The 27,096-nt window shown below is 45.9% G+C and overlaps 1 protein-coding gene and 1 long non-coding RNA gene across 29 annotated transcripts in view; one reads left to right on the forward strand and one right to left on the reverse strand.

Moving 5' to 3' along the window:
* Positions 1 to 536, reverse strand: part of CAMK2B (calcium/calmodulin dependent protein kinase II beta) — a 116,023-nt gene extending 115,487 nt beyond the window's left edge. For 7 of the 28 annotated variants that reach the window (XM_083184684.1, XM_083184683.1, XM_083184680.1 and 4 more), the window contains exon 1: positions 19 to 532. In XM_083184684.1, the coding sequence (XP_083040810.1) occupies positions 19 to 77 (59 nt within the window). In that variant the 5' untranslated portion in view covers positions 78 to 532. Of the gene's footprint in view, positions 1 to 18 lie in introns of all 28 variants that reach the window. The other 21 variants (XM_083184674.1, XM_083184671.1, XM_083184673.1 and 18 more) reach the window with 6 other exon arrangements.
* Positions 1 to 26,003, forward strand: part of LOC146075441 (uncharacterized) — a 68,729-nt gene extending 42,726 nt beyond the window's left edge. Inside the window, exon 3 of the long non-coding RNA XR_014473574.1 lies at positions 25,604 to 26,003. This is a non-coding gene — a long non-coding RNA (uncharacterized LOC146075441). The remainder of the gene's footprint in view (positions 1 to 25,603) is intronic.
* Positions 26,004 to 27,096: the final 1,093 nt, after the last annotated feature.

The following is a 27,096-nucleotide window of genomic DNA, read 5'->3' on the forward strand; positions in this document are numbered from 1 at the left end:
AATCAGATGGTGTCTTACTTGCCAATCTCTTCATACAGCTGGTATTCGTCTGTAAAACGTGTGCAGGTTACAGCCATGTCTGCATGGGATCCGGGCTCTGCAGTGCTTCTTGGCTCTAGGAGGGAAGAGATCTCTTCTGCCTGGTTTCACTGAGAGTGACAGGGGCGAGTGGCTCTGGCGAGATCTGTTTAATTTGCCCCCTTCTAGTCCTGTTATTTGCTCTCCCCTGCGTGCCCCTCCTGTAGGGTTCTCTGCGTCTTTTCTGCCACAAAAGGCTCCCAGAGAAGGATGGGGAATAAGAGAGATGGATGTAGAGGGATGGAGAGAGTGCGATAGAGACAGAGGGAGCAGGGGAGATTTCAGGAATCAGGGGGAGATAGGGAGAAAGAGAGAGAGAGGAGAGAGAGAGGTAGCCAGGAGCAGCTCTGAATGTGCCTTGCCTGTATTAATTTCAGACTGAGAGAGAGAGCAAGAAGGAGGAATGGGAGGGAGAGAGAGAGAGAGGGAGGGCAGAGATAGAGTAGAGATACAGGGGCATGAGAGAACAGGAGGGGGAGACAGGAGGAGAGAAAGTGAGAGGACAGGACAGGAGCTACCATTTATTGGGGGATCTTTAACTCCTTGGATAATGGCAGCGCAGGCTTTTTTTCATACTGAAGGGGTTAAAGATGGCAGCTTGGAACCGATCACATCTGGCAAGCACATTATTCTATATACAATTTGTAATCTGCACAAATAAAATGAAGTCAGTGCAAACTGTAACAAACATATAAACCTACTGACAGATGAAACACAAGCTAGGCAGAGCTAAGGCAGAGTTGGTAGCAAAATGGGACAAATTATTAAAACAAAAAACAAATATTACTAGGCACCAAACTGGCTTATTTCCATAGCCAAACAGAGCCACACACATGTGGAGGTGTCTCCGGATCTACATGGGCTGCATATGCGCCTGGTTTGTGACAAGTCATGATCTGCAACATGTCCTAATGGCAGGTGCAAAACATGGACCTCCTAGCAGGCAGTTTTACAGATAATTGCTGGTCTGAATAATAACGCGCCCTCATGAACTTTGCCTAAGCAAGAATGCTCCTTTCCTATTCCCATTTCACTTATCCTGTTTTAAGATGTATTGGTTCTTAGATAGAGATAAAATGGACTAGTTGCCCAAAGCAACCAATCAGGTGCTGTCATTTCAAAGACTGTGCCAGATAAATAACGAAAGTTGATTGGTTGGTTTGTCCACTCTATCACTCTCCAAGGCTTGATACATCTATAGCCATGTTATCGCCGGTTCCTGCAGAGAACTATGTGAACATATGTTATCAAGTCTCTGTGCATTAGTCCCTCTGTTCTGCTGCATAATGTAACCAAGACACTTACATTATATGGGATGCATTATTTATTTACAGAATAACAGTAATATACTGCAAACTATATAACTACAATATAGCACCTTTACAGAGATTATTTGGCAATTCACACAATTCCCTGTCCCAGTGAGCTTACAATCTACAGTTGCTAGTACATATGTATATATACAGTTGCTACTACATGTACATGCATATGTATATATATACAGGGGCGTAGCTAAGTGTTCATGGGCCCTGGTGCGAAAGGTTAGCTTGGGGCCCCCCTACATACAACAAAATTACTGACAATGTCCAAGAATAATAATCACAAGCGGTGTACTCCACCTCTCTGATTAAATGGAAATATACAGTATATGTCCATATATTTTATATTTGTATAATTCCATTTCCAAATGAATAAACTTTTGATTATTTTTATTCCTTTAAGCTCATTGTCCAATTAGAATGAAGTCTCTGTATCAGACTATCAGTCCAATATTGAAATGGGGGGGGGGGGGGGGGACACGACATCTAATCACAGTAACACTAACACGGACTGTATAAGCAGGTGATATTGGTAACTTACGGAGGAACAGGAGGCTGCCAATAGCGTATGTATGAGTCCCCGGCAGCGACACACTGCACACCCAGCCAGAGCCGACCACTTCGTTGCTATATTGACTGGTAGGTGCACTCTCCAGGAGATGGCTGCGGCGCGGGACCTGCCTGTCAGTTCTTCTGGCACTTCTAATCTCGCGCCGCCTGCAGTCAGCGTCACACCACCACTGCTGGTCCTGATTGGTTGCCCGGATCGCAAGCTCCTATTGGCTCGCGGTCAGGGCAACCACTCAGGACCAGCAGTGGTGGTGTGGCAGCGGCTCTCCATCCCCGGATTGGCGCAAGATTTAGAACTGCAGCTTCTCACACAGCTGCTTCTCACTCGCGGCGCGGTTCCCGGACAATGTATAGTCCGGGAACACTACCCCTCCGGACTCCGAACACCGGGCATAATTACTGGACTGTCCGGAGTAATCCCGGACGGGTGGTAACCCTACGGACAGTGGCGGGGGCTGGGCCCCCCTGGCTCAGGGGCCCGGTCGCAGGTGCGACCGCTGCGACCCCTGTAGCTACGCCACTGTGTATATATATATATATCCACTCACTAAGATTTGTTGGTCAGAAGTTAATTATTCTAACTATATTTTTTTGGACTGTGGGTGGAAACCAGAATACCTGAAGGAACTAACGGAAGCATGGTGAGAACATACAAACTCCATACCATTAGGGGGGGGGGGGGATTGAACCCAAGACCTCAGTGCCAGGAGGCGATAACACTAACCACTACACCATCCGTGCTTCAATTCGTCAGATGTCCAGAGCGACATTGTTACAATTTAGATGGTTCAATCCCCTACTGATAATATATATATATATTATAGTCATAAATATATATCTATATCTATGACTTGACGCCTATATATTTAAAGAACAAAATTGCAATTGCTGTTTTGTGTGCTACAATAAACACTGTGGGAGAGGAATAGGCCATAGTTAGGTTTCATTTATTTCAAAATCAATAACAGTTCATTTGACAGTCATGAAGAAATCTGCTTTTCTTAAATACTTTATGGCGAAGAAGAAATTACTTTTGACCTTTCACCTTCCACTCGTTGCCGGGCTACTAATTAGTAGAGGCAGAAGTATGGACTGCTTGCATTTGGCCTAAACCATGCAGATACAGTCTGTGCCATGTTGCCATGGTAACCTACTAGAACAATTACATAGCAATATGCCTGCTCCCCACCTCACCCACCGGAGGGGGAGTCCCTTAATGGGGACAGAATCTGAAAAAAAAAAAAGAACAAAAAATAAATAAAAAATTCTTAAACAATTTATGTTTGTCTAAAAATATCCCACTGTAATACAGATCTATAGGGTCTGTGACTAGCTGCTGAATATGTAAGGCAATTTCTGTGTACAGTAGTAAGCACATGGCTGTAAGAGATATCACACTGATTCAAGGTAAATTATAATGTAGATTTTCTACTGCAGATAACAAGGGGGGGAAATGCATGTTTTTAGAAAATAGAACAGAGAAATGACCTATTTCTCTAGGTTTCTTTAGTAATTGAGGAAATGACAGCAGGGTAGGAAATGTTCTACACTATGGCCCTTATTCTGGTTCACTCGCAAAGGCATATTCCATATTTTGTTTTTGTGCAGCGAAAATACTGACTGCTTTATTTTTACACTGCATTATAGACAGTGGTGCAAGTATAAAAAAATGTCTTAGTGGTACTGTGCTGCGCGTCGAAAAATGGGTGTGGTCATATGACACGAGGGGAAGTGGCTGCATGACAAAACTGTAGAACACGATTACATTTCTGTTTGGGCTTGTGCATTGCATCCTGAACACAAAATGTAGGGGCCAGGATCAAAGTGTAGGAGCCAGACAAACCATAAATAGGGATATTGCACGCCGAAGGCGCGTGGCAAAAATCTACACAGTACTGCCTGTTACATGTCACACACCCAATACATATTACCCATGCCATAATGCCCATTAAAACATTATGCCACACAACGTAATGCCCGTTACACATGCCACACACCGTAATACCTATTACAAATAATACCACACACCGTAACGCCCATTACACGTTATATACCAAACACCGTAATGCCCATTTCACATTATGCCACGCACTGTAATGCCCATTACATATAATACCACATGCTGTAATGCTCACTACATAATATGCCACATAAGTGCCGCTTACCTACATGCTCGTTGCTATGGGTTTCATGCTCAATGCCAGGGGTTTCAATGTTTCATGCTCGATGCCAGGGATTGCATGCTCTCCACCAGGGGTTGCATGCGCTCTGCCAGGGGTTGCATGCTTTCTGCCAGAGACTGCATGCTGTATGCCAGGGATTACTTGCTGTGTCAGGGCCCAGGGGTTGCATGTTCTCTGCCAGGGGTTGCATTCTCTGTGCCAGGGCCCAGGGGTTGCATGCTCTCTGCCAAGGGTTACATGCTCTGCCAGGGCTTGCATGCAAATTCCAGATGACAGCAGCTTGTCGCTGTCAGGAAGCTAGCTTAGGGCCAGGAATCACTGACAGGACATGCTGGGATCTGTAGTTCCACAGGGGACCCTGTCAGGATGTGGAATCTCCTAGGGTCCCCTGTTGAACTACAGATCCCAGCATGTCCTGCCTCTCTCTGTAACCCCCTAAGCGGCTGGGCCATTACCTGCATGGCCGTTACAGCAGCAGCCGGTGCAGCAGTTCCCGGGTCAGGGCCTCCCCGATCAGAGCACCTGGTTCTCCCCGTCCCCCGGCATGCAGCAGTCCAATGTCTCCCGACCGGCCTCCACCCACTCCTAATCGGCCGGCCGCTCAGGCGGGTCCCCGGCTCCCACCGCGAACTCCAGGCAGAGGCGCGGGCAGATGGGGAAGCCGGGGTGTTAGGCGTCGCCTCAGGCACCGGCTGGGCCGCACACGTGCAGCAAGCGTCGGGAGTCATTTGTTATGGCGGTACGGCATACCGGCACCATATGTTTTAGTGGTACGCCGTACCACCCCATACCGCCATACTTGCACCAATGATTATAGATCTCAATTTGAAGTAAAACCCACCCAAATCTAATTATCTCTGCACAAGTTACATCTGCCCCCCTGCAGTGCAGCATGGTTTTGTCCATTTGAGAAGGAATATGCCTTTGCGAAGTGAACCAGAATAAGGTCCTATGACCCACAACTCACCATTTTCATTATTATGTGGGCTTGGTTTATAATATTTCCATCGAAGATTGGCAAAAAGGGGGCGGGCTCTGATGTCATGTGATGTCATGTGATGTCATCCACCCGCCCCGAGCAGGGAACACTACGCCTGTGTTCTCAGGGGACTGCCAATCATTTTTATGGGGATGCCCATAACATTTTGGGCGTTCCCCTGATTTTGTCTGGAAGGGGGCGGCTTTCTCCTCGCAGTCCACTGCGAATTCTGACAGTAGCAGTCAGGTCTGCAAATATTTTATATCAGGGGAACTATGATCTGATTATCGGCACCATGCCTCTCTGCCCCCCACCCCCATCCAAAACACCTCGAGGAAAATCAGGTCATTATGTATGTACAGTATGTAGCTGCAAGATAGATTATGTGGTTAAAGGTCCGCATTTATTAGTATCTGTTCGCATGAATGTCTCTTCATAGTAGTGCTGCAGCTTTGCTCTGCCTGAATGGGCTGTCACTTCTCACCATGCTGCAGAACAACAGGTAGCTGCATGAGTGATTGGCTGTCACTGCTGTCTGTAACCTACTGTAGCTAGCCTGCGCTGTGCTAGCTGCATGAATAGAGGAAGAGGCATCACCAAGTGCTATCTGGCTGCTGTGCAAGCCTCAAACTGGAGCAAATCCCCGGCAGCCTGGATTGCCCATACACACTGGAGCTACGTACAGTATATTAATGATAGATGCTGCAATTATGTTCCATCCTTCATACCACATACTTCATACTACAACTAGCGATATGTTCAGGTTTGATGTGCAGCACATAAGACCTGGCGATGTTGTATGCGACTGCAGGCGCGCACGTATTCAGCATATACACTGAGCGATGTAGGCGATATGTCAGTCCAATATGCAATATCGCTCATTGTAGATATCTACCCAGCTCTTGAGAACCTGTACATTACCTTCATAACAGTGGGCCTGATTCAGACCTTCTAGGCTGCATGTAATCGCAGCCTAGCGAACAGATACATGGTGCGCGCTTCCCCCCCCCCCCCGTCACGAGAATCACATGCGGCCTGGACTGACTTTTCATTTACACGCTCTCCTCTGAATTTGAGGCGGGCGCTGTGACATCAGCCACCTGCTCCAAGCAGGCATCACCATCACAATTTAATCCCGGGTTTTTGCACATGAACGCGCATCAACCCGGGAATTAGCTCAGTGTAAAAGGAAAGAATATCCCGGGATGAACATTCCAGGATTTCTACCCAGGTCTTGACCTGGGTAGATTCCGGAATCGACACGGGATGCGGTCAATGTGAATGGTCCCGTACCCGGGATTGGGTACACGGGACTTTAAAAAAGCTGCTGATTGGAGCTTTCTTGGGCTCACAAATGCTGATGTCATCTTTCAGAGCCCTGGAGTCTATTTCTAATGACATGCATATGTATTTGCAGGGCTTTCCCGGGATCAGTGTGAATGGGGCTGTCCTGGGTCGATCCCAGGTCTGAGTGCAGTGTGAAAGGGTACATTCCCGGGAAGCGTCAGAGAACACATTCCCAGGTATAACCCGGCTCTGTAGTGTGAAAGGGGTATTATTTCCCTTTCCCCTCCTATATATTTCCTTGCCATTCTCCAGCAGTAACTCTGATAATTTCCTTCTAGCATCCTCGTTATTCCGCCTCACATTTATCCATGCCCCTCATTCTACCGCAGACATATCTGTTCCTTCCAGCTATCGCCTCTTTATTTTTAAGCACTGGAGTTTTTAGATTTGCCGATCAGCTCTGTTCCCCTACAAGTCACTTAATCATTCATTCCATCTGTCTCAGTACGCTTCCCACTCGCAGAGTAATATCTGCCGCTGTCTCTAAGGACCAGACACCCCCTCAAATAAGATTTCTAATGGTACTTTGACCATTGATTCAAACCTATTAACTCTCATAGCAATAAAGGGCACAGTGATTAAACCGACTCAGCAGTTACAGGCAGGATATAAACTAGATATACCGTCACAGGATATGATAGGGGAGACACAGATGCAACATCGATACACTACACAGTGTATGTTACAATGTAGCCATGGTGGAAGAGCAGAAGGTATATAATATTGCAGGAGCAAACTGACTAATTAATAACAGTTTACCCATTACGCCATATAGGGAGCCTTCAATCCTTCCTGTAAATGATTTTTTTAGCATCATTACGTCCAGGCTGACGACACTAAAGCAAACAGAACCTCTGCCCCAGTGCGTGTGGATTGTTAGGTGAACGGTGTCTAGGTCGACATTGAATAGGTCAATCACTGACCTCTGAATTGGGTCTGAAGGGAACAAATCACAAAGGGCGCAGTGCTGACCTTACACCTACCCATTACTTTGGGTCCATACCATAAACACAGGATTTTTAGTCCCATTTAATCCAATGCAACCAAATATGTTATAAAGTCATCAGCTTTGTATCAATAAAATTATTATGGCTGCCAACATTCAGCTGACTGTGCTCAGATAACTAAGCTCCGCCAGGCTGTGCATGTGGATGGTGCGGCTATTGCTGCTGCTTCCTTGGAAGTTTTGGGGGCCTGGACTCCAGTGATCAGGTCTGAATAACCCACTATGATATGTAACCATCATCAATACAAACATATACCCTTGCAGGCTCACTTCACTTACTACACTTCCAGCAAGGCGCCTGGCCCCACAGGTCACTATTCCCAGTAGATATCTGCAAGGATGGTAAATCATGTTGGTAAAACATTTGAAAAACCGCCCAAAAATGTGTGCACATTTATGTTGACATTTTGAACCTGTCAACCATATGCAAAGCAGTAATGTGTGCTCCTCCATCTCCCACCTCCCTACCTTCACTGAGGGACACTGCGGCCCACAGGTGGGACACTGGAACAGTGACTGTCTCACTGAATGTAGGACATTTGGGAGGTATGTACATACTAAAGACATTTATACATGTGTGTTGTACTCTTAACTATGTGTTGCATTGCCAGCATAAGATATAACACACGAGAAATAGCTTTTGCTGCCGCATGCAAGCAGGGGTCCCGAGAGAGGGGAGGGGGGTACTAATTACCCGGGCCCAGGTCTGATTGAGGGCCCCTCATTACGTTGCAGCAGCAGCAGCTGTTCTCATCCCAGCACATACTGCTGTGTGCTGTACAGTGTGGCCAGATAGGTGCTTTGAAGTGCTATTTTTTTTCTGTATTTTATTCTAATGGTACATGGCCACACCTCCAACAATTAGGCCACACCTCTAAAAGTATCGGGGCCAGGCTGCATACAAGAACCCTGATTCAGAGTTGTTCACTATCGCACTATATATATGCAGTTAAGTGATTATCATTCGACTATGCATGTGTCTAAGTAGCACATGGTCTTGGATTCGTTCAAAATTGGATTGACAAGCTGGGACCAAGAGCAGGCGGGTCACGGCCATTCTGAGTAGAGTTCCTGCCTGTCACTGCCACCCGGTATGCAGTACAAAGGGCCCTGGCATCTTATTTCCTGCAGCGATGAGGCGGTAGTTACTCAGAACTCCGATAATCAAATGACCAGCGTCGGATCCTGCCTTTGTACACTGTCACTTGGATTTGTGATGCTACCTTTGGGCATCTCCATATATTTCCAGGTTCCTACAACATTTGCACACATTAGCTGCATATAGGATCACAGTTACAAATGCATTAGCATCCTTTATGAATCAGGTGTAATTATTCATTTATTTAACATTTTTTAAAGAGAAATCGGTACTCTTTACTTAGAAGGGCGCCCACGATTTTGATCGTGGGCATCGTTAGTAAAAAATCTCGGGCATCGAATGCACTAAAAAATCGGGTGCGATCAACCGACGAGATGCCCGAGATTTCCCATAGGGAACAATGTTAAATGTCTCAATTGACCCAATTTTCCTGTTCAATGCCTCAATTGACCCGATTTTTCCATAGGAAACAATGTTAAATGGGCCACAGAGGCCAAATAGGCACCCTGAAGTGTATAATGGCCACCCGAATTGTTAACGCCACCCCACGATCAACGTCAACCCGATGCGTGGCGAGCCCGCGAGGGGCGGCGGTACGCATCCTACGACCTTTTCATACCCCCACTATCCACGTCGGCGTGGAGTTGAGAATAGAAAGTGTGGCGAGCCCGAAGCGTGGCGAGCGCAGCGAGCCCCGCGAGGGTACGCGGACAGCTGTGAAGCCCGCGAGGGGACGCGGATACCTGTGAAGGTATCCGCGTCCGCTCGCCACGCTTCGGGCTCGGTGGCTCACTGCGCTCGCCACACTTTCTATTCTCAAGTCCACGCCGACGTGGATAGTGGGGGTATGAAAAGGTCGTAGGACGCGTACCGCCGCCCCTCGCGGGCTCGCTGCGCTCGCCACGCTTCGGGTTGACGTTGATCGTGGGGTGGCGTTAACAATTCGGGTGGCCATTATTCACTTCAGGGTGCCTATTTGGCCTCTGTGGCCCATTTACCATTGTTTCCTATGGAAAAATTGGGTCAATTGAGGCATTGAACAGGAAAATCGGGTCAATTGAGACATTTAACATTGTTCCCTATGGGAAATCTCGGGCATCTCGTCTGTCGCATCGCACCTGATTTTTTAGTGCATTCAATGCCCGAGATGGCCGAGATGGGCGCCCTTCTAAGTAAAGAGTACCGAGAAATCATTTTTCATGTTTCACATGGATTGGTTGGAGACCAAAAAGAAACTCGAGTTAAAAAGTTTCTTGACACCTGGGAGAGTTATATTGAGACTTTACCATCTCCAATGAAAAACCTAATCTAGTTGTTAAAATGCTTGAAACGCCTGTTTCCAATACAGATGATAACAATTAATGTTATACTTATAGTATCATTGTTATATATTAAAGGTTCAATAAATAAATTATAAAAAGTAATAATATTTACTAAGATGACAAAAAAAATTAGGATAGGGGTAAGTGATGGTTTTTACATTTTTTTTTTACCTGAAAGCCAGTTGAAAAAACCGACAATTATCCAATCTCCAAGGGTGCCAAGTGTGTGTAATAATAATACTTATTTCATCTTATTTTGGAATAAGAAAACACTAATTCTTATATAAAAGAACAGTAAGCGACACTCACAAATGCTTATGTAAATGTAAGACTTACTTGAGATGTTTGCTCTTGAATGTGCTCTGTGGGGGAAACATTTTGTCTTTATATAATGCTCATTTCTATAGCATAAAAGAGTAGTCTGTGAGAAGAATCACATATAACTTAGCTCAGATGTCAACACTTGTGAAATGTTGACATAGGGCAGGATGTACTAAAACAAAAATCTGGTAAAAAGCCCGGTTTCGGGGTTTTTACCACAGTTTCAAATTCACTAAAGCACTGCTGTGTGAGGGATCTGACATGGATCCCTTCCAGCATGCCCCATGGTTGCCAGGTATTCTGCGCTTGTGGATAATCTGTTTGCCCACTGCTGTCTTCAGCCACGCTGTGCTCCAACATTGATGAGTATTAGCTTCATGCATTTTGAACCTTTGAATAAATTGTGCACAAGGGTGCATTGTTGAAATATTACTGGGAGTGCTGGTCCTCTCTGTGGATGTTTGGTTGATACCCTTATGTCACCAGTGCCGTTATATTATAACCTCTGACCCTGCACCCATACTCAGACTGGAAGAGTGTGCGTTCCCTATTGAACTCTATATATAGATATGTATATATGTCGCTATTTTGACCTTGTCGGTAGTTTGACTGTGTCAGTATTTTAAATGTCGGTATTTTGACCGTCGGTCAATTGTTGTCTATATTATGACCGTTGGTATTTCATACCGAATCCGCTCCAATTCAGCAAGAAAGGACATATTAGACCAAGATTATTCTAGTGCTGATGCAGTAGCTACTGACAGTTGCCCGCTGCACAATCGTTCCTTTGTGTGCATCCGAACAGTTGTGCATGCTGTAATACAGATTGGTGCATCCTCCATACGCCACCATTAGAACTTGAACAGTTGGTATTGGTGTATGGGTGGTGATAAAAAAAACTTTGCACCATCCCAGGCACTCCATATAAATATTCAGTACAGATGGGTCCCAGAGAAGAACTTCATAGGAATAGAACAAAAGCCACAGCTCTATAGTAGCCGGTGCTGATAAATAATTTGTTTAGCACCCACTACTGCTCTCTCTCTCTCTCTCTCTCTATATATATATATACTATGCGGTGTCAGCTTGTCTTCATTTATCACGAAGTCTCCCCGCATTGAGTGCCGCCAGCACCGATACCATTCTTGCATACTCTACCTTTGGAGGGCACCGGGAGCCAATGACCATAGTCTCTGTGGAGTGCCGGTCGTACACAACGATATATATATATATTTATATATACATACATATGTGTATGTAAATACAGCACATGAATCATAGAAACATAGAATTTGACGGCAGATAAGAACCACTTGGCCCATCTAGTCTGCCGCTTTTTTAAACATGTTACCTCAAACCATATTTGATCCTTGTTTTTATGTAAGGATATCAATATGCTTATCCCAAGCATGTTTAAATTGTACTACTGTATTTGCGTCTACCACCTCTGTTGGGAGGCTATTCCACTTATCTACTACTCTTTCTGTGAAAAAATTCTTCCTCACATTTCCCCTGAATCCTCCTCCAATCTGACAATTTGACTTCTCAGCAGGCTAGCCACAGAGCAAACCTTTGTTCATCCCAAACATATTTGAAGGAGAATCTGTCACCTCTGGGAATACGGCCGTGTGCGCTATACATACATAATTCAAACCCACAGTCCCTTTGTACCCCCTATGCCCAGGAGACTGCGTGAAATCTAGTGTGTACAGTATGCAAATAACTTGGCTTTCCTCAAGTTGAGCCTCGTACGGATCTACAGTATGCTTACAACCAGCGCAATCTGTGTCCAGTCTGGCTGTTCTTGCACAAGGCCATACTGGACAGAGATCACTGTTTTTCTGGGCAGCCTAAACAAGTTCCACATTGTTTCTTATAGAACCAATAAATATTTTCACTGCACTGCGTTATTTTTTTGAGACCCAAGATGCAATTCTGTACAAAACAACTGGACTAGCAAATAAATGTCCTGCCACTCTACCATGTGCCACGGAAGTTACCCAGTGGCCATTGTTTTACCTTGGTTTGGTGTTAGTATTTCCTGTATGGCTCCGGTGTCTTGTCATTCTTTGATAATCCACTGTGATCTACATGGTGTCGGAGGAGTGCCAGTGGTAGATCAGGGTCTTCAGATACTTAATTAAAGTTCCACTTGGCATGGCACGAACATAATGTTGACAGACAAGTATAAGAATCTACACGCCCCTGAATCTCGCTGGTGCTGAGCCGGTTGAGAAGTCGAAACCTATGTGTTTGGAGAGGGGGTAGGACACGGAGAATCCTGGGTTTAAATAGCTAAGTTTGATTAGATTTGTCCCCTGATTAAAAAAAAAGTCATTATGAACAGACATGACCTTGCTGAGTGCACCCAGTCTTATGCGACGGGGATAAAATTACTAGCATTAATACAGTATGTGATAAACCTCTAAGCGTCTGATGCCCGCACCACTCACCAAACCTCCCTCCTCTCCCTTTATTTATTATTTATTTATGTAATGTTTCTTATATAGCGCAGCAGATTCCGTTGCGCTTTACAATAGTAGACAGTGATAAGACAAACTGGGCAACAACAGACAGACTTGGGGGTAGGAGGGCCCTGCTTTAAGCTTACAATCTATAGGGATATAGGGGGGAAACACAAGGACAGGCACCAGTAATAGCATAGCAATTACAAGTCCAGAAGGGAAGCTATATAATGTATAAGTGCCTCAGAGGGTTATGCGTGTAATACTTAAATATGATAGGCTTGCCTGAAGAGGTGAGTTTTCAGGGAACGCTTGAAAGTTTGGAGACTGGTGGAGAGTTTTAATGTGCGTGGAAGGGCATTCCATAGGATGGGAGCAGCCCGATAAAAGTCCTGTAATAGTGAATGGGAGCTAGTGATCCGTGCAGATGAGAGACGCAGATCTTGTGTAGAGCGTAGTGGTCGAGATGGGAGATATTTTGTGATAAGTAGAGAGATATACGCTGGTGCAGTATGGTTAATAGCCTTATATGCCAGTAGAAGTGTTTTATATTGAATACGGTTATATACAGGCAACCAATCGAGGGACTGGCAGAGCGGATCAGCATTTAACCTTCTGTACCTGAAATAACCAGTAGGGGTCATGTATTTATGGCAAATTAAAAAAGGTCACAATTTATTAAATTGATTATAAATTTACTATTACTTATTTTTGGCTAAGATAGCACTGCGGTCCACCAGCTCTTATCCCCTTCTCACAAGTGAAACCTGTAACCGCCTGGGGATACCCTTCTTGCCCCGATGCCTTATCGCAACTGAATCACAGGTGACTTAATTAGTACCTTAGTGATTCTGATTAAACCATCTGTGCTGAAGCCTGGGTATCACTAAAACCTGCACTGTTGGTGTGCCTTGAGGACTGTGGTTGGGAATGCCTGGATTACAGCATTAGCTGCTCCCTTATGGTTCCCCCAATCCCAACAATCCCCTCAGTTGCCACAACCCACACTGGAATAGCTCTGTACACATTTGTCTGCCAATTCTAGATTGTTAACGCATTTAGACGGGCTTTAATTTCACTTGCGTTTTAGGTCATTCATTTATATTACAATCCCCTCAAAGGACAGTACATCGCTATACATTATGTTGGTGCTTTAGAAATAAAGAACAATAGCAGCAGAAAAAAATCTTGAACTTGATACCTTTAGCTTGTAAAATAGCGGCACTATTCCCACAAGACCTTTCCCTTGTGAAACATGATGGCGGCATTGACAAGATCAAGTGTTGAGCTATTCTCCTTAATGAGATGACCAAGAAGAAGAATGTTGTACAAAGCTAAGTGTTGACATGCCACAAGCTCAGTGACGTCTTCAAGTACAGAGAGGACAGTGATCATATAACTTGGAGAAATGTAATCTTATGCTCAGACGTGAATTACAGCCTGGAAAAGAAATTCTGGAAGTAATGGAAGTTGTTTCTGAAATTGAAATCCTCGGGCAGGAAATGTGAACCTTCTTTGACAAAGAAGCAACATAACATTAACCTGAATCAGATCCATCTTCCCCAGACTGATAGTCCTTTGCTGTCAATAAGAAATTTCCAGATGATCGCTACAGGCTAGCTCTAGCTCCTCCTATGATGTTTTGAAAACTCACTTTGTAGAACTATGAACCAAGAATCACTGTATCTCTCTACCCGACAATCACCTTACAGAATAAAGAGTCCTCAATTACTGTCTCCCTGTCTAACAATCACCTTACAGAATAAAGAGTCCTGAATTGTCAACGATACAGATTTCAAATCCATGTTAGCCAGGCCAATCCAGCATCATAATATAGAAATATAACTTTAACTCAATTATAATCCCTACCGTGGAAAAGTAGATATATATACTTACTTGGTTGGCTTGTGTTTACCATCTCTCTTACCAAGGGCGAGATGTACTAAGCCTTTAAAAGTTATAAAATGGAGAGGGATAAACCATAAATCAATCAGCTCCTATCTGTCATTTATCAAACATAGCCTGTAACATGGCAGGTAGGAGCTGATTGGCTGGTGGTTCATCACTCCATTTTATCACTTTTCAAGCTTAGTACATATGGCCCCAAGTTTGGGTTATCATTCATTAATTTATTTCGACTATTTATGTCCTGATTTATCAAAACCATATGGGAATCGGAATGTCTGACTTTGATACAAACATCTTTGTAGAAAAAGCTTTTTATCTTGTGGGATTGTTGCATTGCAATTACCCACATACAAATACAGGATATACATAAAGCATACAGTACTAAGTAAGTCAGAGTGAGCAATGATTCCATGATATAATAAGTCAAAAACATTGCCTGGCTTAGTAATAAATAATGTCCTGAGCCCCACTCTTAAGTGCGTTGTAGTTTCACCTTTTTCTATTGGTAATGAGACCACCAATTAGAAACTGTGAACGTGAATGTTTCCATACAGCGATAGATAAGACATACAATATATACTGCAGCCTCAATGTCCCATTCTTGTCTGACAAGAGCTTAACCTGCTGTAGAGAATGCAGACACTTTCCATCTCTGCCTACTCCTGGTGTTCTCGGCTGCTGGGGAATCCTCAGGAGGAAGACACTCATTTCCTACTGGGTCAGTCTCCTCCTCCACATGTACAGATGGCAGTCTTCTGGTCTCTGGGTCCTGTGAATATCCTTATCCTTACCATCACCCTTGTGTTAGCACTGGGCTCATCCTTTCTCCCTCCAACGCCACTGAATATGTTATTGCAATCTTTTGGGGGCATCATGGTGATAGATATATATTTTGGTGTGAGTTATAATCTCTAATCTTGTTGGGCCTCTTCTCTGACGGTCTACTGGGACTTCTGAGCACCATGTCAATGTGTCCACAAGAAAGACTTCAGTAATCAAAGACTATCTCTGAAACATGACATGCACCATTTCTCACTATTCTTGATCAAATCTGAGGTGTTGGCTTCACCTCTGCTCCCTGTCACAGATGTCCTATCTTCTGCCAGGGCCTCCTGTCCTTTCATCTCTTCCCAGCCCAGTGATCATAAGAATGACTTTAGTACAGTTGTCGCATCTGGATTCTCTGTCCGCTGAAAACAGCAATACATTAGAAGCAGCCTCCACAGTGGCCAGTGCTTGTCAAACTCTCCGCTGTTCAGTGCAATACTGACCCACAATCTTCTTGTATCAGAGAATATTGCATGGTTATGCCAGCAGGTTGAGAATATCAGTAACATCCAGAACCACATTGTGATGTCCTTTAGGATGTTCCAACCACACATACTTTTGAAGCTTTCATTAATATAATTCAGCAATGACCCTGTTTACCATATCCTGTTTGATAGGGAACACAGAACCATGAGACCTGACCCCCTCTGATGCTTCCCAGTATACTATACATAGCCTTCATTAATTTAGGGTCAAGGAATGGCAATAACTTTTACAGCCATCATGTTAAAACCTGCCAGGACCTGTCTTGGCACACCTTGCAACAAAGGAAGCTCCTTCATCCCTTAACTAATGACCTGCAAAAAGGTAACATCAGATATCATTAAAGCTTCCCATTCAAGTACCCATTATGGTCTTACTGTTGCCCATAAAGAAGTTGTAGCTCACCTAGACATTGCTGTGGTCACCTTTCCTGAGTGGTCACACACATTACTTCTACTCCTTTATATTTCCTCTTCTGCCTGCGAGAGAACAGTGGCAGACAGGTGCTGGCCCCAGTTGGAGGCCTGACCACCCAAAAGCTGGTTCTTCCTCTGATATGGGCTGAGAATATTCTGGACTAGCCTTTCTCTTTCCAGCTGTTTATTGCTAATGTCCTTCATATCGGTCACTCCCCTCCCTACTTAGGAAATGTATTCCATATTTTATTATTTTCATGTTTTTGGGTGTCTAGGTCGTCCTGGACATCTTATAAGTGCACCACGTCCCCTCGCAGGGCTCGTCATGCTTTGGGCACGGTGCCACATTGTGCCCGGTACACTATTATATTCTCACTCTATATCCACTTGGATAGTAATGGATTACCATGTTTTATTTTATTTAAATCCAAGTATAATATATAGAATTAAGTGAAAACAACATATTTATGCAGAGTCGAGGAGTCGGAGCAAATTTCGAGTACCTGGGGTCGGAGTCGGCAAACAATGCACCGACTCCAACTCCGACAATTATAATTAATGACTTCTCTACTGTAAGAATAAAGACCAATGCATGCAGTTCCTCACGTAACCGCAAACGAACACATTAAGTGACCGTGAAAAAGCATGCTTTTCATGTGCTTCACTATATGGCACGCAACGCACAATTCGTAGCACCAATACTTATAAATGTATTCTCCCTTGTAGTTTACAACTTATTTCCAACGTTCAATAAGGTTTTCAATACCTCGAAAAATTAATTCAACCGAGCTCTCCCACCATACGCACAACATCTTTTTACGCGGATGAAGATCTTGTTTCATGCGCGGGGTCATTTGTTTACCTTGGCTAAGCCATTCCTTACACTGGTTCATATTGATGTACAGGCATCATTTTTCGTCGCCCGTAACGATTCGGTAAAGAAATCGTTCCTTGTGTCCGTGAATTGAACGGTGACGAGCAAGCAAACCAGCGGACAAACATTGTGTTTGTCCTTTGCTTAAACTGTTCAATACAGTAGACTGTTGGCTTCCCAGCCTCTAGTTTCTGTAGTAATAATATGTATGTTGCCTTTCTTTCCTTCAAGGAATGTATCAAATAAATTCGCATATTAATACAGAGGAGTCAGAGTCGGGGTCAGACGTACGAGGAGTCGGGGTCGGAGTCGGACCATTTATCTACCGACTCCACAGCCCTGTATTTATGCATTGTAAAAAAGAGGTAAAAGGGGTTAGGTGAGATTGGATGGGAAGAGGGGAATTATGTCTCATGTTTATGTAGAAAAAGAGAAAAGGGGGGGGGGGGGGTTTCTTGTGGTTGTAAAGCAGAAACCCTAATCTATGGAATTACAGGCTTGGTATTGTCATGATTAAGACATAGAAGCCATACTTTTTGCAATGTTCTAATTAGAAACTGTAGCCAGCACAGGGTGATTCTGGGAATCTCCCAGGATGTGGGTAAGTGGCGTACCGCTGCAAAGTATGTGTCTGTTTTATTCACGCAAGTGGTTGGTATACCCAACCGGGATATTTGAGTACTCATCTCTTATATATTTAGCCAGATCTGTCACTCAACCCCTGTGGAGAACGTTCCTGTGTAGAACAGTTTCACTTTCATGTGTCTGACGTTCCACCCCCTTGACATCACCTCCCCCCGCCCAGCCAGGGCTACAGTACACGCCCACCATCCACCATTACTCCACAGCCACCATCCACCATTACTCCTGCACATCCCTACCCTCTTCCAGGACCCCCGCGACCCCCCTCCCGCGATTCGCGGGACCCCCCGCGACCCCCCCTCCCGCGATTTGCGGGACCCCCCCTCCCGCGATTCGCGGCACCCCCCCTGACCCCCCCTCCCGCGAATCGCGGGACCCCCGCGACCCCCCCCTCCCGCGATTCGCGGCACCCCCCCTGACCCCCCCTCCCGCGAATCGCGGGACCCCCGCGACCCCCCCCCTCCCGCGAATCGCGGGACTCCCGCGAATCGCGGGACCCCCGCGACCCCCCTCCCGCGATTCGCGGGACCCCCGCGACCCCCCCCTCCCGCGATTTGCGGAACACCCGTGACCCCCCCTCCCGCCATTCGCAGGACCCCGCACCCCCCCTCCCGCGATTCGCGGGACCCCCGCTTTCCACCCTCCCGCGTGTCGCGGGACCCCCGCGACCCCCCCTCCCGTGATTCGCGGGACCCCCGCGAACCCCCCCTCCCGCGATTCGCGGGACCCCCGCGACCCCCCTCCCGCGATTCGACATGGTTTTAGGTCGACATACCATTAGGTCGACATGTCATTATGTCGACAGCTCATTAGGTCGACAGCTCATTAGGTCGACAGCTCATTAGGTCGACATGTTTTTAGGTCGACACTGCCATTAGGTCGACAGTGTCTATGTTGACAGTCAAAAGGTCGACATGGGTTTTTTCACTGTTTATTGAGCCGACATGTGCCGACAGGCGGTATTTCATGCCCTACTATCCACTAGGGCGTGGTGGGAGAATAAAATAGTGTGCCGAGCGCAGCGAGGCACCGTGCCCGAAGCATAGCGAGCGGCTGCGGTACACTTCAAACTGTGTCCATGTCGACTATGTCGACATTTCGGCCAAAAAACAGTGAAAAAAACCATGTCGACCTTTTGACTGTCGACATAGACTCTGTCGACCTAATGGCAGTGTCGACCTAAAAACATGTCGACCTAATGAGCTGTCGACCTAATGAGCTGTCGACCTAATGAGCTGTCGACCTAATGACATGTCGACCTAATGGTATGTCGACCTAAAACCATGTCGACCTATTGAGCTGTCGAACTAATGGTGTCGATGTAATGGCTGTCGATGTAAGTGCTGTGTAATATCCGTCCCAGACCCGAACACCCCCTCCTGCGATTCGCTGGACCTCCGCGACCACCCCCTCCCGCGAAACGCGGGACCCCCGCGACCCTCCCGCAAATCGCGGGACCCCAGCGCCCCCTCCCTCCCGCGAGCCTCCTCCCGCGATTCGCAGGACCCCTGCATCCTCCCCTCCCGCGATTCGCGGGACCCCTGCGACCCCCCCTCCTGGCATTAAAAGGGCCCCCCGCGACCCCCCCTCCCGCGATTCACGGCACCACCCCCCCCACTATGATTTGCGACCCCCCTCCCGCAATTCGCGCCGCCCCCTCCCGCGATTCACGGAACCCCCCGTAGCGCCCCCCTCCCGCGATTTGCGGGCCCCCTCGGCACTTCTCGCGATTTGCGACCGCCCCCATATTCACACATTCGGGGACCCCACCTCCCGCGATTCATGCCCCCCTCACGCAATTCACGGCACCCCCCACAGCCCCCTTCCTGCGATTCGCAACCCCTCACGACCCCCCCTCCCTCGATTCACGAAACCCCCCGTAGCGCCCCCCTCCCGCGATTTGCGGGCCCCCTCGGCACCTCTTCCTGCGATTCATGCCCCCCTCACGCAATTCACAGCACCCCCCATACCCCCCTTCCTGCGATTCGGAACCCCCCACGACCCCCCCTCCCGCGATTCATGCCCCCTCCCGCAATTCACGGACCCCCGCACCACCCCCCTGCGCCCACCCTCCCTTGATTCACACCCCCCTCCTGCAATTCACGGCAACCCCCCACACCCCCCCTCCTGCGATTCGCAGCCCCCCCCACGACCCCCGCCTCCTGCGATTCATGACCCCTCCCGTGATTCACGGACCCTCGCACCACCCCCCCTTGACTCACGGCACCCCACGCGCCCCTCCCGCAATTCACGGACCTCCACAACCCCCCCTCCCGCAATTCACTAACCCCGACAACCCCCCTCCCGCAATTTGCGGACCCCCCTTCCCACGATTCAAGCCCACCCGCGCCCCCGCCCACTGGGGGATCCTGTACCACCACAATCAGGTACTGCCCCTAGGTGGGAAATCCGGCCCTGGCTGCCGCACTGCAGGTTTCCCCACTGCCCTCTGCACCAGCGCCACAACTTTTATCAATGTCTTGCCCACATACCACTATTATACAGCCTCCTGCTCTCATGCACGCTCACTCCCTCCCAGTGGGAGGAGACGCTCACCCACTGCCGGGAGCTGCATACTGTCCCCCACCCTCCTCCAGTTCTAGGGATGCCCATCGACCATCAATGATTTTCAAATAATCGATGGTTTATGGCCGATGTTGAATACTTTTGCCATCAATGTGGGAGGACACTGCCCTGCCTCCTGTTCTCCTGCCCCGTAACTTCCGCCAGTGGAGACCCGCTCACCCTGTGTTGCCCACATTCCCCTATCATGCTTTACCGCCCAGCCTCCTGCTCTCATGCACCCTAACTCCCACCCAGTCGGAGGAGACACTGACTCCTGTATTTCTGTGCTGCCACGCTGGACCCTCACCCACTGGCAGAAGCTGCACAGTGTCCACCACCCTCTTTAGTCCCCCGTATGCCCACACACCCCTATCACTACCCAGCTTCCTGCTCTCCTGAACCGTAACTTCCACCACTGGGTAATCGCTGACGCTGTGTTGCCCACATACCCCTATCATGCCTCATATCCCAGCCTCCTGCTCTCATGCACCCTAACTCCCACCCAGTAGGAGGAGACACTGACTCAGGGCCACCGTCCGGTACTCCTGTGCTGCCACGCTGGACCCTCACCCACTGCCAGAAGCTGCAATACAGGGCATCTTTCATACAATTCTAACCATATTTCTCACAATACAAATGTTCACAAATTAAGGGGCATAGCCCCTTACGCCGGTGTGAAGAGCGCCCGTAGGGCGCGATGAATCACCTAGTAAATGAATAATTGTGCCTGCAACATGCAACCTCAAGATTGTGCATGTTACTGTGCATTTATTCATCGTTATAATAATGCCTCAGTGCTGCAGTTTCCCATTTGAAGTCTGAGTCTTAACCCATTCAGTACAACTTGGTCAGTGTCTTCTAGAGAACCGCCGATGTCCCCCTGACATAATACATTACAATGTCAATGATGTGTATCGTGTAAACATTGTCTGGAATATTTTAGAGCTACAGTAGATAATCAGTGTCAGGTATCTACAAAAAGATGTACATTTATTCATAACATAAACTGTAATGGAAATATAAATGTTCCACGTGAAATAAAGTAAAACTATAGTGCCAGATGTGCACAATAGCGGGGCCACTTACAGTATAAATATACTGTACATTACCCGCAACAGTATATATTAATAAAAGCAGGATGGAGACTTGTTACTGTAATGCTATAGAATATTAGCAGACAGAATACACGTCTCCTGTTATAGATGGGAACCAGGTGCGGTACTGATAAGCCCTGAGCAGCGAATAGTTATTGACAGCCTACAGGGTACTGCAGTAGAGGTGCACATATATATCAGGTAAGATCAGACTGTGTGCTGGATCTGTGATGCAGAGGTCTGAGTGACAGCTCGAACCACTGACACAGAATAGGGGGATGAGAGAGCTGCACCAGACACTGTGGGCAAGGCAGTGTGTCTGAGGACCAGTGAGAGATATATACAGTGCACTGGCAGGGAGCATCTGTTCTATGGGTTTATGTTTTCTGTATATGTATATAGTTCTTTATTTCTCGGTTTCTATTTCATTCCTAACTATCTCTTATGCTTGACGTGTCTCACATGTCTCTCTGCTTCCAGCACTACCAGCATGGAAAGCTGTCTCTTCCAGCTATTATTGGGTGTTTCCATGGATACCATTATAAGGGGGGTGGGAGAGAGTTCCATTATTATTCAGGGCAGAGAGAAGAGCTGACATAAGCAACCGAACAAGTGTGAGCTCTTCTACCCAGGATAATATAAATACTCAATGTAACACATAGCTCGTAAGCCGCTTAACAATAACCCGTTGGTTTTATTTTTAGTCGCATTTAGTGATCACACACTTTTTTTTTTTTTGTCATATTTCAGGGGAGGGTGGCAGGTTCTTAAACACAAGTTGGGTGTAATTGCTCATGGGTTGCTGTATATAACTAAACATGTAGAGTCCCCTGAACGCCGCATCACATGCATCACTAAGGGCAGACCACCCCGCCAGTACGCTTGGTATTATATGTGAAAATTCAGCCTGACCTGTACATACATCATACACCTTCTGTGAGCACTTGTGACACTGCCCCAACTCAACCGAATTGTGATTTTTTAGTTCCACTGAAGATGTGACTGAGGGCCTGGTTCAGACCCTGTTTGCAAGGCTGCACTGCAGGTGGGGCAGATGTAACATGTGCAGCGTTAGCTTTGGGGGGAGTTATTTTGTTTCCGTGCAGGGTAAATATTGGCTGCTTTATTCTTACACTGCAATTTATATTTCAGTCTGAACACACCGCACCCAAATCTAAAGGTATGGACACAAGGTTCGATTCGATTTTGACTACAATTTTGGCTATCTGCACTTTAGATTCAGACTACTTTGCATTCTAGAGTTGAGATAGTCAAGACAGACTTGCCGGCACAGTCTTTTGTTCTATTCAATACTGACTAAACGAGGGCACGGATTGGCATCAAAACTTGGCTGAACACTGGCCCTTATGCAATTTATATTTCAGTCTGAACACACCGCACCCAAATCTAAAGGTATGGACACAAGGTTCGATTCGATTTTGACTACAATTTTGGCTATCTGCACTTTAGATTCAGACTACTTTGCATTCTAGAGTTGAGATAGTCAAGACAGACTTGCCGGCACAGTCTTTTGTTCTATTCAATACTGACTAAACGAGGGCACGGATTGGCATCAAAACTTGGCTGAACACTGGCCCTTATTCAGATCTGATCACAGATGCAGTGTAAAAAAAATTCAGCCAGTATTTACTATGCACAGAAACAAAATAACTCACACAAATCTAACTCTCTTTATACAGGTTACATCTGCTCCACCTGCAGTGCACATGGTTTTGCCCATTTTGAGAACAAATTTGGGTACTTATTTCCTAACACGGCGCCCACGATCTAGATTGTATGTGTCAGGGCGATATCGCAAGCATTGCATGCATCTTATGTGTTTGTGCGGCATAAGATGCAAGCGATGCAATCAACGAGATTTTTACATTGCAAGCATCTTATGTGTTTGTGCGGCATAAGATGCATGTGATGCAATCGACGAGATTTTTACATTGGAATCAATGTGAAATGGTCCCTGAGATCCAATTTTACATTTATTTCAATGTAAAAAGCCCCCAAAACCCCAATTTTAATTGCTAACCCCCCCTCATGGGTGAAATGCCCCCCCCCCCCCATTGTTAACGCCACCCCACTATTGACGCCAACCCGAAGTGTGGCGAGCGCAGCGAGCCAGCGAGGGGCGGCGGTACGCGTCCTCCGACCTTTTCATACCCCCACTATCCACGTCGGCGTGGAGTTGATTTTATATAGTGTGGCGTGCCCAAAGAGTGGCGAGCGGACGCAGGAATACATGTGAAGTAGTCCGCGTCCGCTCGCTGCACTCGCCACACTATATAAAATCAACTCCACACCGACGTGGATAGTGGGGGTATGAAAAGGTCGGAGGACGCGTACAGCCACCCCTCGCTGCGCTCGCCACGCTTCGGGTTGGTGTTGATAGTGCCGGTGGCATTAACAATGGTTATTGAGGGTTTTATTACGATTTTTATGTTATGGCATCTTATGGATCTTATGGATGCATAAGATCCATGAGATCCATAAGATGATATCCATAAGATGCGATATTGTACATACAATTAAAAATCTTTTCAATTGTATAAATTGTATGCCTTAATTAAGGCATACAATCTTATGCGATGGGCGCCGTGCTAGGAAATAAGAACCCAAATTTGTACTGCGATCCAATCTGAATAAGGGCCACTGTACGATTCAGACTAACTTTCTATTCAATTTTGATTATATAGTCAAAAGCGATAGCCATAATCGCACCGTGTGTCCACAGCTTAAATCTCTCTGCACATGTTTTACATTTGCCTCACCTGCAGTGCAACATGGTTTTGTCCGCTTGCAAAAAATTGCAGCCTTGCTAACAGGTCTGAAGTACCTGAATTAACAGGTCTGAACAACTCTGCCTTGCCCGCACCTGGTTCTGGAGCACGTTCGGTGTGAAAACATGCAAAACCGGCTCCTCTGCCCTACACCAACCCCTTTATAAATTACATTTGAGAGAAATATATTTTGCAACAGCTGCTGTTTTAGCCATTCAGTAACAGTTGTAGTTTGGTCCAATAACCTCCAAACTTCAGAGAGAGCAGGTGGCGGTTCCAACCCCATCCGACCTACCCCTGGTATCTGCCGCCGGCCTGCCAACATGGCACCCCTGCTTGCAGCTATGTCAATGGTGGTCTAGCGGTGTCACGGAGTCTAATGTACATCCCAGCCAGGAGCCGCGGGCAGCGCTTAGATGCCCACTACTCATGCAGCTCCACTATATCATTGGTTCCAGTGTATCAAGCTGAATAAAAGAAAAAAAAATCATTATACTGAACAAAACAAAATAAAAACGAGGAGTTCTGCAAACTGGTATTTATATCTTGGAATTCGCTATTAATCTACAGGTCACCAAAGCCTGTATGTGTTAAAGCATATTACTCAACATATTACTATATATTACAATGAATACATTTGTCTTGTACACTATGCAGTATTAAATTACACTACAAACAATGGGACACGTCTGTACTAATATATATATACACACACACACACACACACACACATTTTATAGCAGCAAGAATTTCTTTAGTGTGCAAAACAAATACACAATCAGAAATGGTGAGCAGTGGCTGGTTACCATAACAACCACCAGGCAGGTTTGTAGTACTGCGGATCCCCCCCCCCCCCCCCCCCCTCCTTACAGACTGTAAACCCCCCACTAGCTCTGTATGTAAAACTGGCAAGGAGAATCCAACACATTATAGAATTTCCGAGTACATTATACACTGGTAACATTGCCACACGTATCCTCCATGTGCAGTAGCAAACAACATGCTGAACCAACTGTTGCTCTGCACTGGATACAGAGTATTATAGAATTGTGTAGAGCCAGCGCATAACATAATGCAGCGTAATTATACCATGGAGCTCTGCTAGTGTCCATGCTGCCCTGTGGAAGAGGTGAAACGTATACATTGATAACAGTATAAAGCACCATATAAATAACGCAGGAAGCTCTGGTTCTTATAGGTATATAAATACATACCAGACAGCATCTAGAAATTGGAAAGTCTGTACAAGGAACATGTAACTAATTTTAATGTCGATTTTATTTAGCAACAATTTTTCTGTCTTACTTTGTTGCAGATCGATTTGACATTCAATTTATGGAATCAATTCTAAGAGAGACCAAAGAAGAACAGAGAATTAGGTGGTTTGATTTTTATTACTATGGAAAAACAACATAAAATTGTATCTTGGTTGGTAGATTGGACTACACTGACTATCACAACATGCGCACGGTCATAATGCTATCCAGAAGTAATCGTTGCATGTGATTAATCAGATCATTTGCCATTTGTTCCCACCCTTCTAATACTTTTTCCATTGATGCAATAACCCAGGTTATTGCCAGGTCTACCTGGGACGCAGCTTCGGGGAAAAAAAACCTGGGATATGACCAGGAAAGTTACCAGGGTTAGACCTAGGTAGCCTTTAGTGTAAATGGCGTAACACAGGTCACACTAAAGGTATAGAGAGAGACAGGTAATCGACACTTGTGATGTCATCTCCAAGCGCCAACTGAAAGATAACACATGGTGCTATGTGAAAGGGGTCTAGGGGTCTTCCTGCCAATATATCGGATCCAGCTTGAGCTATATATTAATATATGATCTGACATGGCTCAACCAAAAATATCACACCAGTAGTATGCTATACAATGTCTATAAGAGAGGCAATTACTGTAGCTTACAGACTAATTTACATGAGAGATTGCCCTATTCCAATTCACATGATGCACAAACAGTAGCATTATGAAATATAGGAGCGGATTCAGAGTTGGACCTTTGGCAAAACCAAGCTCCGCAGATTATGCAGATTTATTATGTGCAGAGAAGGTTTGGGTTGAAACTGCTGTGTAAAAATAAATCTGCCCATTGTGCGCTACATGCAAGAGCAGCTAGTATTTACCCTACACACAAAGAAAACCTGTGTCTGCACTCCTTACATTACAACATGGTTTGTCCAGGTGCAAATTTGCCCCCTTGTTTTTTTTCTTGTTTTGCTCGCGACTCTGAATACAGCTAATTATGCATTCTCACTAACTGGCTATGGTAAGCATTAATATTCCAGTTCTTTTGCATCTGGCCAACAGCACCAAATAAATGTGTCCTTCATTATAGCTATAGCTATGAGCGGCACAGCACCATACAAATGTGTCCCTCATTATAGCTATAGCTATGTGCGGCAGATGTATTAAGCCTGGTGAGGAGATAAAGTGGAAGGTAGTAACGCACCAGCCAATCAACTCTTATCTGTCATTTTTCAAACTTAGCTGATTGGCTGTGCGTTATCACCTTCCCCTTTATCTATTCACCAGGCGTAATACATCTGCCCCAATGTTTACGGGTTGGGATCATTTGGTCTACAGCATGTTGGTTGACAAGCATTAGGTCGGTTCTAGGTCGATATGGGACAAGGTCAACACAAGCATTACTATATATTACAATTGCTAAATATATATATATATATATATATATATATATAGGTGCGTGGCGGTGTGGCATTCGTAGCTGGTACAAAGAAAAGTAGTCGAGCCAAGTAGTAACAACGTTTCAATTTATCTTGTAAATTGTCTT

The sequence above is a fragment of the Crinia signifera genome, chromosome 4 (assembly GCF_055691185.1).
Source record: "Crinia signifera chromosome 4, ASM5569118v1, whole genome shotgun sequence".
NCBI lineage: Eukaryota > Metazoa > Chordata > Amphibia > Anura > Myobatrachidae > Crinia > Crinia signifera.